Genomic DNA, 18,962 nt, shown 5'->3' with positions numbered 1-18,962 from the left:
CGAGGCTCTTGGCCGAAGCGCCGAACATTCGGCAGCCGAATATTCGGCCACACTTAGTACTTTTCGCGGGCGACAAGACACAACTCGTCACCGTACGAGTTTAAACTTGCATCGCTGAAGTAATACGTACTTCGCGGTCGTGTTACAACCTGCTTTATTTGTTGGTTGTTGATGCGTCGTACTTACTGTATACTAAAATATAAGATTTAATGTGATTGATTACCATAAGAAATATCACCGTTTGTTCGAGAAAAGCAAAATGAATCAATTTAATAAGAAATCGCCCATTTGAAACTATTATAAAAATTTATAGTGATGACAATAAACTGGCAATTTGTTTGTTGTGTTTGTTTCTTACCACTGGTAGATTTTAAATATTAATTTGTTAGTTCTTTTTTGGTTAAATAAATATCTTTGTGAGTAATATTTCGAGTTTTTTCATAACTTATTTGGTAATCGTTACTGTATTTTATCATAAATGAGGAAGTAAATCTGTTTATCATGATTTCGCGCCCAAACTACTAAACCGATTTAAATGAAATTTGGTACACAGATACTCTAGAGCCTTAGAAAGGACATGGGCTATAATTTACGCGAAGTCGCGGAAAAACAGTTAGTAGGAATTAAAAAAATTGCTATTCGGTATTCGGCCAAATAGTTAACTATATTCGGCCGAATACCGAATAGCGAAAAAAAGAGGCCGAATAGCCGAATACCGAATAATTGCCGAATATTCGTGGCATCTCTAGTAAATATACATCTTTTAGAAAAAATTGACACCTTGAACGAAGTAATTTAAGAAAAACATATTTCAGAAAGAACTTAAGACACATGTACATATGTCCCGTACACAAGTTCAGGTTCAAGTTGCGAATATAAATATCTGACGTATGTACATGTGTTCTTCTTCTTCTTTGGCTTTAGCTCCCTTGCGGAATTGTCAGTATCAGAGTAGATGCTTCAATGTCGGTGTCTGTCGTTCAGTTAAGACATTGACAAGACTGACTTTGCTATTTATCAAGATTTGTGGAAGTATAAGTTAAATAAAAAGAAAAAAGATTTTTTTTACCGATATTGAAAAGAAATGTTGCTTTACCTTCAACATGTACATGTGTCCCGTGACACATTTCAGATTCGAGTTGCGAATATAAATATCTGACACATGATAATATTTAATGGTGAAAAAGAAAAACAAATCATCGTCTATCTGTTGGATACCGTTATACAACACATAAACATTATCAGCTATTGGTCTAACAGAGCCTTTATTGTATAATCCTCCCACTTAATAGGGGAAGAGAACTTTGCTCAAAAGTGGATAGGATTTAGGAGTAGTCTATTAAAATCGTCTCACCTTCCTCTTGTACGTGGATCCTTTGAGATCGTACTTCTGGTGTAGTTTTACAGACGATGGCAGTAAATTGTTCATGGCGACTAAACGCACGTTCTTACTGTTGCACTGGTAGCAATACAGACCGAAAAACTTTGGCAGTAACGTGCGAGGGTTCTGCGGAAAGAGAGGTTACGTATTAGAAAAAAAAAAATACTCGAAAATCAATTAGTTTTTGGGTGAAAGCACTGACCGCAGGGATACCCTGATTCGAAAACTTATTTGCGTTAGATAGCTTATAAATTAAGAAAAAACGAATTAGATATAACTAATTATGATACAACTTACTGCAAGAGTAAGTAATCGGAAATTTAAAGTCTGAAATCTACTCAAGCAAAATAGGTCTACAATTGCGTTTGGACGTTTAGTTGGTAAAATTTTTAAATTAAACGCTTCAACCTGTAATACCCCACTGCTGGGCATAGGATTCTTTCCCCATGTAGGAGAAAGATTTGCAGACATATTCTCTACTACGAGTAACGATCGCTATCAGGTGTACATGATAACAACCGGGACCGACGACTTAATGTGCTCAAGGAAACCCACAAAGACTGAACAAATACCCTGACCACGGCAAACATCTGTATGGTCAATACAAACGTTTGTCATGTGCGGGAATCGAACCCACAACCGCCAGCGCAACTGCCACACACCAGTGCTGTGTTTACGTTGTATATTTTTTTTTTGCTTTCGTAAACCTCATGTAGTTATAATGAAATTTAAGATAATAAAGTGAATCATTCAGCTGCTGTTGACCAAAAAATGACTAACATAGAGATAAAACTTAAATTGTACCAATATTATAACCCAAAATAATTTGATTCCAAACAAACTTTCGCTTGTTGGACATGATATTTTCTCGAATTTAGGGCCAATATACATATATATATATATATATTTTTAATATACTATAAGAATGGAAAGCAGGCGTATAGTTTCCCTGATTGTAAACGGATACTGTAGCATATAAGCGCCCTCAACGCCAGGAGCATTGCAAGCCCTAGCCTATATATATCCTAGCTAAAAGTCTCCTAGAACTCAGCCACCTTACTCACTCACAGGAACACAGAACAACCGGGTCGCTCCAAATTTTGTGCAGGATAATTTCTGCTGTACCCTACTATAATTAGAAGTAAAAAAATTTTTAAGACCCAATTATATAGTGACCTGTATTGTATTTTTATATTTACCTGATCGAGATTCAAGTAGTAGCCGGGCAGTAATTTCTGTAAAAACTCTCCCTCCTTGTGCTGGACCGTTTTGATGATGAACTCATCGTCGTTTGTGAGATAAAAGATGCTACCCGACGCTCCGGGGTTACTCAACTCGCGGAGTGGCGCGCTGCACATTGACATCTAAAGGGAAAAAAATTGATTTTTATATAATTTCACTTAGTTATGATTGATTAGGTACCATCCCACTGCTGGGAACGGGGCTCTTTCTCAATGTAAGAAATAAGCCAGTTATAAATAAATAAATAAACGATTCATACTCAACGGCCCCCAGTAGATTTTTTTTCCTGTGTCGGGGCTCTGTAAACACACACAATATACAAGCACAAACGCCCAGACCACGACAAATATCTATATGGCCAATAAAAATGTCTGTCGTGAACGGGGATCGAACGCACGTCCGCCAGCGCAATAGCCAGTGCTGTGACCGCTGCGCCAACGCATCGTCTGTTCCATTGTTTGCTAAACAACAATAATATATTACGAGAGCTTTGTTTGTTTTTGTTTGTCGTACGGATTTATTATAAAACTAGCTGTGCCCGCGATTTGTGTGTGGAATTTAACAATAATTGTGTTCACTCGCAAACGAAAAAAAAACCGACTTCAATTACATCGACGAGTAATACAACGTAGATCGACGAAAAAATAGTCAAGTAACTGCGCGTTATCGAAGATTACTCAAAAAGTAGTTATCAGATCTCAATAAAATTTATATGTGACCACATGACAAACATCAGCTTTCGATTAAATTAAAAATTATTAAAATCGGTACACCCAGTAAAAAGTTAATGCGGATTTTCAAGAAATTCCCTCGATTTCTCTGGGATCCCGTCATCAGATCCTGGTTTCCTTATCATGGTACTAAACTAGGGATATACCCTTTCCAACAAAAAAAGAATTATCAAAATCGGTACACCCAGTAAAAAGTTATTGCGGATTTTCAAGAATTTCTATTAATTTCTCTGGGATCCCATCATCAGATCCTGGTTTCCTTACCATGGTACTAAACTTGGGATATCTCATTTCCAATAAAAAAAGAATTATCAAAATCTGTACATCCAGTAGAAAGTTATGCGGTATAATACAACGTAGGTCGACGAAAAAAGCGTCAAGTAAAAACGCATTATTAGATATAGCTAGAAAAGTAGTTGTTAGATCTCAAATAAATTTAAATGGGACCAATTGGCACACACCACCTTTCGATTAAAAGAAAATTTGTCGAAATCGCTCCACCCAGTCAAAAGTTTTGATGTAACATTCATAAAAAAAAATACAGTCGAATTGAGAACCTCCTCCTTTTATGGAAGTCGGTTAAAAAAGTTATTGTTCAGTTCGCTGAGTTATAAAAAAAATAAATTTCTAAAATAAAAGTAGCCTCAAGTTACTTTTTATTACATCAGCTATCTGACAGTGAAAGTCCAGTCAAAATCGGTCCAGCCGTTTCAGAGATTAGCCGAAACAAACAAGCAGACGGACAGACAGACAAAAATTGTAAAAAATTACATTTTGGTATATGTACCATGTATACATCCATATGCATTTAGTAAAAAGCGGTTATTTTAATATTACAAACAGACACTCAGATTTTTATTTATTTGTATAGATATAACAGTTAGATAATCATTTATTATCGCGTTAAAAAGCTTGTTTATATTAAATATGGATTATTACATTGGGTCGAATTTGAGCGCCTTAATTGAAAAGGCAATTTAGGAAACGAATTTACAAGCCAGGAGATTATAATTTACATGTTCCTTATTTATTTAGAATCATATATTATTTCTATTTTTGTGTAAAAAATTAATATTAATATACCTACATAGACGAAATTTTTATTTTAATAACCTATTTTCTTTATTACCTGCGAGTATTCCTGCGTTATTTCGAAGTTTTCTGTTATATTATTTCAATTACTTTAAAACTGTCAGCTATTTACTTGCAAACAGAAACAGAGATCTATATTAATATTATAAGGCTGGAGTTTGTACTGACGAAGGCTATATAATAGTATAGTACGTTTTTTCTCAAATTAATGCGGTTAAAACCGCAGGGCACAAATTCTCACAGATTTGAAGCGAAAGAAATAAGTGACACTTTTCGTATCTTCTAAACATTTCTAATTAGGTTTCTAAATTAATTAGGATCTTTTTATATATTAGTTTACTTATTAAGGCCCTATTTCACCAGTTGTTGATAACGCTATTTGACGGATGACTATCATCACAATCACTTCAGCCTATCGCAGTCCACTGCTGGACATAAGCCTCACCAAGTTCGCGCCAGACATTATGGCGCGAACTCGTGTGTTTTACCCATAGTCACCACGCTGGGCGGTTTGGTGACCGCAGGGCTGGCTTTGTCACACCGAAGACGTTGCTGCCCGTCTTTGGCCTGTGTATTTGGAAGCCAGCAGTTGGATCGCTCGGCATCGGTCGGTTTTAACAGTTCCAAAGTGGTAGTGGAACTGTGTTTTCCCTTAGTCGCCTCTTACAACACCCACGGGAAGAGAGGGGTGGCTTTACTGCCGTAACCACACAGCTATTTGTATCGTCATCCGTCCATTACCGTTAACTGGTGAACTGATGAACCAGGCCCTAAAACTATACGTTGCTAATAGCAGACGTAGGGACTTCTTTCTGAATTTGTAGATCTGACTGACTTATCACGATACTACCGACCCGGCTTCGCAAGGTTGCAAAAACTATCAGTGTTCCTCTATTATATTATGCATGTGTTATACATATAAACCTTCCTCTTCAATCATACATAGGGACAGAGAAAGCGACTTTGTTTTATACTATGTAGTGATTACCTGGATCTAATAATATGATTTAAAAGAAAATCAAGCGATGACTTAAGCGAAGCACAAACTACTCATATTATGTAGATAATGTCAATATTTTCATTATATAAACTTATTTTAACTTTTTATTTAAATAACGTTAATGAAAATAAATACAAACTTAATCATGTCATTTCGTCAAAATCGTATTTCGTTTATTTACGGAATTTTTGGTACGAGAATACTAAAAATTTAATCTAGAAAGATAAAGTTTTATCTTTATAGTAGAGCGAGTCACAGAAAAAAAAGCAATCGAATCAATTTTTTTTCCACAAGGCCAAAACCTCACAACAATTAATGGAAAATGTATGTGGTAGATGTGGTAGCTTGTTATGAGCTTTTTTTATTTTTACTCTGTATTAGTTTATAGTTATAATAAAAAAATTAAAAAATGTAATGAGTTTATCGCTGCAATTACATTACAAGATAGCTTAAAATAACAAAAAAAAAATATTTTGTAAGAAGTGAAAAGTGATAAGTTTATTAATCTTTTTTAGCTTCATTGTACTGTTGTATTTTCGAAAACAATTTTAGTTAAGTAATATTAGTAAATTATCGTAATACTGTTTGTTTTCAAAAATAAAAATAAAAAAACATTAAAAATAAATAAAAAAGGTTTTAGTTTAATAAATTAAAACCAGTACTCATGAAACAGTAAGGAGTATACTGAATTATAATTTTATTCCAAATTTAAATTTCGAATTTAGTCTAACAGACAAAAAACGGTTCATTATATATCTGTGGCGGGAATTATTAAATTATGACGCCTACAACATCAGAAGCATCGCAAGAGCGTTGCCTACCCTACCTTCGACCCTCCCGAGGAGCTCTCTACCTAACACACGAACACAACTCTACTACATTTACAAAAGTATTATCCTCGGTCTTTACCAGGAGCTCTGGCTACCTTGATCACCATAGAAACACAACACTACTTGGAAGCAGTGTTATTTAGCTGTTATCTTCTTTTTAAGGTCGAGGTATTTCCCCGGACGGGCTGTTAGGATATTTTCTGATGTGCCAATGTGTCACCTGTGTGATGTATTTGTAAAATCAAATGTTTAAGACGCCCGAGTTTAAAGTTTGAATGGATAGTTTCAAGGAAGGACAGCGCTATTTCCTAATGGCGCAGCATGAGCGAATAAGGGTTTTTTAGGAACAAGTAATTTTTAGATTTGAATAAAAATAACTATCACATAATATACTCACGAGGAAATCATCCGGCTGTATTCCGAATAGATCTCGGAAGTACCTGAAGGCTATCGGCGCGTACGTTTTGAACTTGAACTCCGAGTAGTGGTGGGCGGGAGTGTGGTTCGAACCTTCCGATGGGAAGTTTGTCGTTTCGACCGTCATGAAGTCCTGCATTAGAAGATCCCTTTCCGGTTTTGAGGCGAGACCTCCGATTGCATGTTGGATTCCTAAAAGAAAGAGTGACTATTGTTATCATACAAAATATATATTTCAATGAAGTAGGCGCAACAGGAAATGACTTGCTGAAAAATTGAAGTAGCCCGACTGGTGCAATCATCACCACTTCAGCCTATTGCAGTCCACTGTTCCCCCCTTCCTCCACATGTTCGCGCCAAATAATACTGATCTTGAAAGTATTGTTGTGTTCCTGTGGTAAGGTAGCCTGTAGTAGGTATGTGTAGGTGTATGTACATGTCATCATCATCATCATCATCATCACATCATCACTTCAGCCTATGGCCGTCTACTGCTGGACATAGGTCTCCCCAAGTTCGCGCCAGACATGTATATGTGTCGTTTTCCAATGAACGATAAAGAGAATAAGGAACTCAGTCTAAGTTTAAATTAATAAAAAGTATAAAACACTTATTTGACTACTTCCGTTGGCACAGTTCGCAATGACATTGCTTTCTACAGCTCGTATATATTTATTTATTAAATGTATAAAAGAAAATCATTAAAAAAATACAGTATGCACTTGTTCTTCACTTGTTAAATATACATTTCGAATAGCAAACAATCACATTTGGTGTTAACGTTTTCGTACATTTTCCGGTTGTTCGATGAATATTCAAGGCTGTCTAATTCAATGTCAAGTGCGAACGTATTCAGCTTCTGCATAGCATTTTTCTGAATAAATAATACTTAAATATATAGGTTATAAATCTTAGTAGTCTTTTTTATTTAGATCTATCAATAGTCACCGATAAGATAGACCCTGTATCATCGCATAACTTCCGAAATACAGCACCAAAGTAGATAATTATTTTTTTTCTTTTTTATGTGATTTTCTTTTATTTAATTTTCCATTATCCGAATTTTCACAAAAAAGGGAAAAAATGGCGATAGTTCGCCGGATTAGCTAGTAATTAATATAATATACCTACTTAGCAGGTTGTTTCTTAAACATTTATAGACACGATTACAAGTTCGAGTCCCGCTCGGAGCGTATATTAGCATTTTTCTTCGAATATTTGTTTCTAGGCTTAGGCTTCTGTCTGTTTGGGTTTTAGCAAGTTAATATAGAAGATTAATGGTTTTTTCTACATACCCTTTACTAGTTAGAAATAAGTCGCGTACAAGCCGTGCCTCATGGTTTAACTAGCGTTATTTCCGAGCCAGTAGGAATAAAATTGGGTTATGTGTTATTCTGTATCTTCAGGTATGTAACAACTTTCATTACAATTAAGTATTGTTTGCGTAAAAGTATCCTCGAAATCTTTAGCATTTATATCATTTGTAGGATTACTAATAATAGTTCAAAATTGCTCTTAAAATAAAACAAAAGTATTCTCCCCATAAAAGCAAATTTTATCAACGTTTATCCCCCCTCCTGTTATGTATGTGTGAAGCGTGTATTTAAAAGTTTTCCTATACCAATATTGATAACAATAACAATATACAAGTATTATTTATTATTTTGTGTTTGGTTTTATCAGTTGTTTGTTTTAAAAGTGTTAATCAGATGATTCAACCATTAAATTTGATCATTATTTCTTGTTAGACATCTTTACAATTGAGGAAGTTCACGGGCAGCAAGCAACACAATGAATCATAGCAGACAAGCGCTTAACAACTAATGTCAAGTGTCAATTGATCACGGACGCTATTCTCCTACTTTTAACTACAATTATTGATTAATAACGTTTAGTGTGCCATTTTTTATCATAGAAAAATTATTTTGGTATTATATAGTATATAGGTCATTATACCTAATTTACTACACACTAAATGAGGTAGGGCACAGTAGGAAATTTCCTGCTCAAAATATGGAGCAGCCCGACTGGGATAAGTACGTCGACCTTACAGAAGATCACAGCTAAATAATTCTGCTTTCAAGCAGTGTTGTTGTGTTCCTGTTGGTGAGTAAGGTGACCAGAGCTCCTGGCAGGAATTGGGGACAGGGTCGGCAACGTTTGTGATGCTTCTGGTGTTGCAGACGTCTAGAAGCTACGGTAATCACTTACCATCAGGTAAGCCGTACGCTTGTTTGCCGACCTACTTATATATATATATATATATATATATGTACTGTGTTATATATATATATATATATAACACAGTACGGATTTCTAGTTTCAACTATAATAAGAAGTTATAAAAATATCAAAATTTAACTTGTAAAGTCGTAAACGTTTCCATATACATATATCGATTTTTACTTTGTAGATTCGAGTTTTTGATTAATTATTCATTGGAGTTTACTCCTTAAAAAACGATACAAGGTTCGTGGTATAAAAAATGTGGGGAGTGTAATAATGTGAACAGTGATTCTGAGCAGTGACGCGATCTGCCCCGAAAGTGACGTTTTATACCGCATTACGTTTACTGCGATAAGACGAACTAGAGATTAATATATTTTTAAACTAGATTTTAACCACGGCTTCGCTCGTATTTAAATTTGTTTTTAAATAAAAAGTGTTATGTTACTTCTAACCCTCCAAGAGTGTATACAGTTTCATGATGATGAAGTAGTTTTCGCGTGAAAACGTAACAAAACAAACAAAGGTCACATTCATAATATACATATATTAGGGATATCACGATAATCGTTCCTGAGGAGTTAACTTCAATCACATGTCTGAGCTGACACACATTTTTTTTTACTACGACATCGAAAAATCATTATAACAAAATTGAAACATCAAACTCGCTGTAAAGTTCATCACGGAATCATTGACTGACTAATTAATTAACTAATCTTATGACAAAAGCGCATTCACCATATGACCTTTCTGATTTATTGGCAATATTCTTATTTTGATAAAATAATAAACAATTACACCATGTGTAAAATAATACAACATATTTAAAATTAATTTAGTACCTTCTTGTAAAGACACTGCTAAAACTGAAGGTCCCGCATAGGCCTCTGACTTCGATATTGCGTCGCCCATAATTTTTTTTTTATACACAAATATTATAAAACTATCTCTAGCTCAACGCTATTTTTTCACACACATACACTGTAATCACTCTGTACTTTATAAATTGGTACATTACTACAAAATATACTAGAATTATTTTAAGTGGTTTTATTTATTTAATAATAAAAGTAGTGTAAACCATATCCGTTATGAAAGATAAAGAATGTGCTAGAAACATTTTCCCGCTAAATTTCATTTTACAACATTTGATTAGGAATTTGAAAGCAATATTTTAAGCGTTGGTGGTCTGGGTTTAGAAAATAATTCTGAACGAAACGAGAGCCAACATTTCTGACATATAACATTGAGAATTAGCGAATAAGGGATAGAAAGAAAAACAACTTTGGATAATTTGTTGGAAGATAGACTTGCAAGTTGTGGATATTTTTTCTGTTGAAAACAATGTCACTATTTCCTTCCTACTTAATCCATTGGACGTTATTCTCTTGTGTTATTGTGTAAAATCTTCTTTGTCCACAGTCAACCACACACTGTCACAAAAAGTACACATTTTGACGACAATTTAAATCACATGACAGCATCGTAAAGGCGTTAGGTATTTACGAACTAGTCACATTAATATATCTTTAAACTGAAGCTAGGAATCAAAACACTTGTTACGTCAGCTGGAGAAAAGAAAAGTAACGTAAAAATATAACAAAAACATTATCTTCATAGAATGTTTGCTCTATACTTATGTAAACACATTCGAGATACCGCAGGTGTCAGGAGCGTGACACGTGTCTGCGTGTTTGTAAAGCACAAATATAAAAAAAGGATTTTTCGTATCCACTTCCAAAAAAGGAGGAGGTTCTCAATCCGACTATTTTTTTTTATGTATGTTACATCAGAACTTTTGACCGTGTAGACCGATTTTGACAATTTTTTTTTTAATCGAAAGGTAGTGTGTGTCAATTGGTTCCATTTAAATTTATTTGAGATCTAACAACTACTTTTCGAGTTATATCTAATAATGCGTTTTTACTTGACGCTTTTTTCGTCGACCTATGTTGTATTATACCGCATAACTTTCTACTGGATGTACCTATTTTGATAATTCTTTTTTTGTTGGAAAGGAGATATCCCTAGTTTAGTACCATGATAAGGAAACTAGGATCTGATGATGGGATCTCAGAGAAATCGAGGGAAACTCTTGAAAATCCGCAATAACGTTTTACTGGGTGTACCGATTTTGATAATTCTTTTTTTTTGTTGGAAAAGGGATATCTCTAGTTTGGTACCATGATAAGGAAACCAGGATTTGATGATGAGATTCCAGAAAAATCGAGGGAAACTCTCGAAAATCTGCAATAACTTTTTACTGGGTGTACCGATTTTGATAATTTTTAATTTAATCGAAAGCTAATGTTTACAATGTGGTCATATTTAAATTTATCGAGATCTGATGACCACTTTTTGAGTAATCTTTGATAACGCGTAGTTACTTGACTATTTTTTCGTCGATCTACGTTGTATTACTCGTCGATGTAATTGAAGTCGGTTTTTTTTTCGTTTGCGAGCAAACACAATTGTGTCTTATAATGCAGCTATTTTTATGTGAAATGTAAATGTCTGTACGTTCTTGAAACTGCTCTTTCCAAGTTCTAATGGTTTAAGTTAACAAACTTTCGTAACTTAAGAGTTTTAAGTGGTGTACGCATATAGAAGCGAATTTACTGTATTGCATTGTTTCTATGAATACGCCATTACTATTATTCAAATGTGAAAATTTAATTAGATATCTCATTGTATGTGCAGTGTGATTTTGGGTGAAATAGTTTAGTAATTTGTAATTGACTTTACTTACATGTCTTTGATTTCATCTTCTATCTTTTACCTATATAAGTTTGCAATTAAGTCATAAAAATTGCGTCAGTTATTTATTAGATAGATCATATATAATTATTGGGTGATATTATCATTTATTCACAAACTTGTGTTCACATATTTTCAACTACGCGTTTCAATTAACAAGAACACTCGTACTCGGACTTCTTTCTACTTATAAGTAATTTAGGAATATTACACAAAAATATTGACTCAATTGACTTAAAACTTTACGTTTTCAGCCTGTAATATCCCACTACTGGGCATAGGCCTCTTTCCCCATGTAGGAGAAGGATCAGAGCTTAACTTAAGATATATTTTATTAAGAATTAAAGATTATTCCCCTTAAGATATATTCCCTACTATGAGTAACGATCGCTATCAGGTGTACATGATAACAACCGGGACCGACAGCTTAACGTGCTCTCCGAGGCACGGTGGGGAGACCCACAAGGACTGCACAAACACCCAGACCACGGCAATATTTTATTAGTAAAGTCACAATTACACGCTTGTATCAAACATTAATTCTGTCTTGATTTATTTTCTTGATAGTAATAAAGATAACGACGAAGCAGCGAGTCAGATCACCTGATTATATTTACGGATAGCCAAAATAATGATGATATTGAAATTTCTCAACTTGTCACACAAATGTCTACAAAGATACTGCTAAATGTTCTACGTCACACATTATCTACTTTTTTACAATTATGATTATGAGTGAGATTTCAATTAAACGTATGGTACAGCGATATATATGGTAATTCGTAACTTTATTAAGAGAAATTTATCTCTATGGTTGTTTAATTATTATTTTTTGTACAACTAGGTCGGCAAACAAGCGTACGGGTACACCTGATGTTAAGCGATTACCGTAACTTATAGATGTCTGCAATACCAGAAGCATCAAGCGCGTTGCCGACATGCCTCCAATCTTCCCCAGGAGCTCTGGTCATGTTACTTACCACAGGAACACTACACTATGTGAAAGCAGTTTTATTAAGTTGTGTCTTCTGTAAGATCGAGGTACTTCACCAGTCCCAAAATACTATAAATGTCTGTCCAATTTCGTAACGTGACGGCGAGGTGGTATGATGTGATGAATGAAGTAAGTGGTGCAAAGACTGAGTGGCACACATGCCTTTTTTTTAATACCACTAGGTCGACAAACAAGCGTACGGCTCACCTGATGGTAAGAGATTACCGTAGCTTATGCAACACCAGAAGCATCGCAAGCGCGTTGCCGACGCAATCCCCAATCCCCCCAGGAGCTCTGGTCACCTTACTCACCAACAGGAACACAATACTGCTTGAAAACAGTATTATTTAGCTGTGATCTTCTGTAAGGTCGAGGTACTACCCCAGTCGGGCTGCTCCATATTTTGAGCAGAAGATTTCTGCTGTGCCCTACCTCAGTTAAAGTTGCCTCGATACAATTAATAATACAATAATTGTATATCCATGAGAAAGTAAATATTCCTATATATGTATAGATAGAACATAAATGTTATTATATGAATGACTAAACATAACATAATATCGAATACACGAACGTGCATTTTTATGTCTGTAAATTACTACAAAAACAACTATATTTTTATGATACTACTAAATTATCTATATAAACAGTAATAATAAACGTTTCACACTCAATCGCGCCGAGTAGGATTTTTCCTTGTGGGCGGAAACATACACATACACATAACACAAACGCCCAGACCATGTCAAACATCTATATGGCCAATATAAATACGTGAGCGGAGGTCGAACCCGCGATCGAGCCCGTGCCACAGCCAGTGCTGTGACAGCTAAATAAAAATGATTCGCTGAAATGTATACACGCGCATAACTTCCGATCTTAATTGAATTATATAATTCTTTCTTGTGTTCGTTATTAACAGAAAAAGGTTCGTATTTAAAAAAACTATAAAACTATAAATATTAAAAAAAAAAATATATATATATATATATATATATATATATATATATATATATATATATATATATATATATATATATATATATATATATGGCGGTGCAAAATTCGCTGGGTCAGATAGTTCAGAAAACAATCAAACTAACAGTATTTTTTATATAAGTTAAACTCATAGTTTTCTTGTCTGTAATTAAAATTATAATTAAGTGTTTAAAAACTAGTTGCTTGAAACATTTCATTTTATAAAATTGTATTCATGGAAAGAAATAAATTGGTTTTTAAATTACTTTTCACTTTCGTCGAGTTTCTATTTATTCGTTTGTTGCTACGAATTTATTTTCGTCTGCATTGAATTAAGTTTATTTAAGTTAATACGACGTATCCTTGCTACTTTGTCTTGTACAATGTTATTATATATATAGCCCCCAAATCAATATCAAAATAGCTTTATTCAAATAGGCTTCAAAAGCATCTTCGAATCGTCAAATAGTCATAGTTATGCTTGTATTGTCAGGACAATATTTATGTATATATAAAAAAAATATGGTGGAACGAAGCTCGCCAGGTTAGTTTGAGTTACATAATAATAATGTATGCATTATGGTATGCACACGATTCCCTTGACGATTAAATAAAACATTGACTCATACTATTTTATAATATCTCGTGGTACATGGTGATACCACTCGATGCATTTGTCTCATACAAATACGAATGTCATAATGTTTGAATAAGAGATAGTGATTAATGCGTAAATATGTATGATGTATTAAAACAAAATATGTGTATGTATTATAATCGCGTTTTCTCGCAAACGAACAAACCCACTTAAATTTACACTGACAAGTAACACTGACAGACACACAAGACAAATGACACACTTCCTCCTTTTTTTAAATCGTTAAAACACAATTTAAAAGTGACAAAACGAATAAATACATTTAATAGTAAACATTAATACAACTTCAATTGAATTGAGAATAATGAGTACATTTTTATGAGGTCATTGATTAATCACTGATCTACAAATAAATACACGATCGTAATAAAGCATGGGAATAGAAGAATGGATAACCAAAGGATGCATTTACCGGCTAATACCGTCACGGCTAATAACATGAACGTCTCTAATGGCGCGAGTATATGGTAAATGTGATTATTCCTTACTCTTTCAATTATTATTATTTACTTCCCGACTATCGTTCTGATTTAGTAATATTAAACGTAACTTCAAGACAACGGTTGTAGGTATGATACTAGCTCGGAATAAATACTTATAGTTGTACAAATATTGATACTCAATAAATAAATTTCTAAAGTAAAAGTAGCCCAAGTTACTCACTAGTACCCCCAGCTATCTGCCTGTGTGAAAGTCCTGTCAAAATCGGTCCAGTCGTTTCAGAGATTAGCCGGAACAAACAGACAGAAAGATAGACAGACAAAAATTGTAAAAAATGTCATTTTGGTATATGTATCGTGTATACATCCACATACATTTAGTGAAAAGTGGTTATTTTAATATTACAAACAGACCCTCCAATTTTATTTATTTGTATAGATGTATTATTACAACTGTTTGTAATGTCAGGGTAACGAATGCCCCACATACGTTTGTTTACTCGACTATTGATTACAATATTATACTAGGACTCGTGTTTACATTAATAACAGTTCTTTCCTTGAAACTTAAAAAGCCGAACGATGGCAGGATGAGAATCCAACTGCTTGCTTTGAAATACACAGGCTGAAGACGGGTATCAGCGTCTTCGGTGCGACAAAGCCAGCCTTGCGGTCACCAACCCGCCTGCCCAGCGTGGTGACTATGGGCAAAACACAAGAGTTCACGCTGTTTTTGGCGTGAATTTGGGAAGGCATCTGTCCAGCAGTGGACTGCGATAGGCTGAAGTGTGTGTGTGTGTGTGTGTGTGTGTGTGTGTGTGTGTGTGCGTGTGCGTGTGTGTGTGTGAAATTTCTAACTAACCAACTTTATAAAGGAAAATTTAAGTTCCACTGGTTCAGCGATTTTTGAAAAACAATTAGTAAAGACAAAATACTGATTATTACATACATTCTATTTCTTGTCGATGTAAATTGTAGTCGGTTTTTTTCGTTTGCGAACAAACACAATTATTATATTCTGTGCAATTTTCTTAATTTATCATGAGAACCTTCTACAAATTATTGGAAACCTTTAAAGAAGTTAATAAACCTGCTGTTTTACGCTTACCAACACATCTCGCTATTCATTTATATATCAGTTAACTATAAATACACGAAGTAATTCTATTTAATTAAACCGTATTGTACACATTCCAACGCAGAGACAACACGATTATGTACGGTAGTCGGTGAAAGGTTTCTCTAAATAATATAGGACGGTAGGGCAAGGCTAATTTAGTCGTTTCTAGTGTTGTACCGAGATATTCAATTTATCGTGACCTCGAAGTACAATTAAATATATCGAAAGAATTATTCTATAATTGCTTGTAAGGGGTCACTCAAGTATTACGTAAGCAGAATTTTGGTAATTTTAACCCCCTTCTTCCCCCTATCAACGAGTCAGTAAAACCTTCCCCCCTCGCCCCTAAGCTTACATTGATATATATATATATATATATATATATATATATATATATATATATATATATTAATCTATTCGGAAATAATAAATAACTATTGCTGACGTAACCATCATCTAGGCCCCCCGGGCCCCATGTCATCAAAAATAAGTAAAACAATGATCCCCAAAGCCCTTCGGTGCTTCCGTAATACTTGAATGACCCAAGTGCCATTTATACTTTGCTGTCCGACACATATACTTATTATAAATTTTTATTTATACGTCCTGTAACATCTCACTGCCGGTCATAAGCCCCATTCTCTGTGTAGGAAAGATCTGGACTTAATCCATCACGCTGTTCTACTGTGGTTTAGCGGATATATTTACCAACTAACCTATTTTTTTAACATCTACTATAGCAGTATATGTGAACGAACTTGAACCTGCAACCTTCTACCTCATTTAGTCATATGCCAACAGGAAGTTCACTTGGTATGCAGGTAGGAGGTAGACCATCAAACTAAAATCCAATGTCACTATATTAATACCTACTTTTACCGTGACTTCAGTTCAAATACAGATTTAACTATCAAAACGTTTTTTAGGTACAAATTTACGGTGTAAAGAGCCCGACAACAGATATTTTAAATATATTATAAAACGCACTTTAAAAATGCTTCAAAATCCTATATTAACAATAAATAAATACGTTTAATATCCCGACTAGAAAAAAGGTCAGGCTCAACCAGATTATGTATCTGGACCGGATCAGGATAGAATGAGGCATGCCAGATCCGGCAAGCTCTATCAGGACCAAGTCTGGTACAGACAAGGATAGCCTGATGTAAAATATAATCAAGTATGGTAAAGCATACGGGATCAGGACCCGGTCCGGTCCAGATCAGGATAGCCTGAAAGAAATTACGCGAACTGAGCCTGAATCACGCTATTAATGTTTTTAAGCGCACTTAGTATATATACAGTTATAAGGACAGTCCAGCAGGGAGTCCTTTCTACACAGTGGAGCAGTCGTAAGTAATAGGAAATAGTTATTTAGTAGTTAATTATTAGAAGTTAATAAATAAAATTTAATTAATAATAATCATTAATTAATAACATAAAAATAAATAAAAATAATTAATATTTAAATTAAAAACAGAAATAAATAATACATTGGAAAAAATAAACGGAAATAAATATCATAAATTGATATTATAATTATGTTAAGTAACATATTTATAATATCAATTCGCTTTTTTTTTTTGTTGAACAATTTTTTCAAGAATATACATTCGTGTTTTTTAAAAGGACCGGACCGAACCGGCTGATCAGGATGAGATGAGTTTTCTTAATTTAGACCCGATCAAGAAATCTCATCTCATCCTGATCAGGTCCAGACCAATCATCTGCGTTACATGCCTTATCTAGTCCTGATCAGGCATGCCTGGTCCGGTCCTTCTAAGGAAGACGAAAAAATTTCTACTCGGGATACTTACACGGTAGTTTTTTTTTACGTGTTATAATGTTTTTGTTTAACGACTTATTTTGTCAAAACTATCGATATTAGGTATAAACATAGTTGCACAACACTAGAGACCACAGTGTACGCGGATTATCGACGCCGCATTAATCTTTCGCTATGCGGAATAAATTTTTTCAGATTCATATAACTAATTTTATTGATTAGGTACTAGCTGTGCCGCGACTTTGACGGTGGTATTTAAAAAAAATCTTGTTCAGCTCGCAGAGTTATAAAAGAAAAGTATTTCTAAAATTAAAGTAGCCTAAGTTACTCGTTATTACATCAGCTATCTCCCGTCAAAATCGGTCCAGCTGTTTCAGAGATTAGCCGAAACAAACAGACAGGCAAAAGTTTAAAAAAATGTCCATTTGGTATATGTACTGTGTATACATTACCATCCATATCCATTTAGTAAAAAGCGATTATTTTAATAGTACAAATAGACACTCCAATTTTATTTCTTTGTATAGATAATTATCTATTACTGATGTCGTTCGAAGTTCCTATATGATAATGATATTTTAGAGTGTTTGAGTGCCTATGTACTAGTGGTACACACTAGCGGGTCAAACAAATGTATGCTCCATCCGATGGTAAGCGGTTACCGTAACCAGGCTATGGAGCCTGCAATAGCAGGCACATCATAAGCGAGTTGCTGAGCTTTACCCCTGCTGTCAGCTTTCTTACATACAGCGCATCTCAAAAACTTTTTTTTTAGTCCATCTATAATCATATTTTTTTTTATTTGTTTATAAATATATTGTCAAGTTCCTATAACCATAAATACAATGATTATCGATGTCGTCGTTTTACGTAGGATTGCGTGGGTTATATTTAAAGCTAAAGTTTCACAAGTAACTGAATATAACAATCATGCTATCTGAATCTCAAAAGGAAGATTGTTTCCGATCGTTCTTTAAACATAGTATTTTAAGTATACTTTTTTAAAAGTGAAAAATGTTTATGACAAAATATGTATTGATATTTATAATAATGTTTCAAAAGTTTAAACTCATCATAAATTAGTAATAACTTGCACGAAATACAGCGTCACTAAGTTCACACATCACTATCAACAATGTAATTAACTTATTAATTTCTTTTTAATAAAAACTTTAAATTTATGTTGAGACAATTGCAAAATTGTTTGTTGGATTTTATTATATGTGCTGAACTTGGGGAGGCCTTTGTCCAGCAGTGGACTGCAATAGGCTGAAGTGAATACCATAACCCAGAAAGGAAATGTTTTC

General features: G+C 34.2%; 1 protein-coding gene across 1 annotated transcript in view; it reads right to left on the bottom strand.

The window, feature by feature from the left end:
* The window catches only part of LOC123667680 (phosphatidylinositol 4-phosphate 5-kinase type-1 gamma-like), a 65,721-nt gene that overhangs the window by 16,913 nt on the left and 29,846 nt on the right, over positions 1-18,962 (bottom strand). The window contains exons 4-6 of the mRNA XM_045601521.1: positions 6,674-6,885; positions 2,581-2,745; positions 1,355-1,507 (exon numbers count right to left, since the gene is read on the bottom strand). Of these exons, the coding sequence (XP_045457477.1) occupies positions 1,355-1,507; positions 2,581-2,745; positions 6,674-6,885 (530 nt within the window). The remainder of the gene's footprint in view (positions 1-1,354; positions 1,508-2,580; positions 2,746-6,673; positions 6,886-18,962) is intronic.

Source organism: Melitaea cinxia, chromosome 29, assembly GCF_905220565.1.
Source record: "Melitaea cinxia chromosome 29, ilMelCinx1.1, whole genome shotgun sequence".
Classification (NCBI taxonomy): domain Eukaryota; kingdom Metazoa; phylum Arthropoda; class Insecta; order Lepidoptera; family Nymphalidae; genus Melitaea; species Melitaea cinxia.
This window is presented reverse-complemented; position numbering and strand designations above follow the sequence as displayed.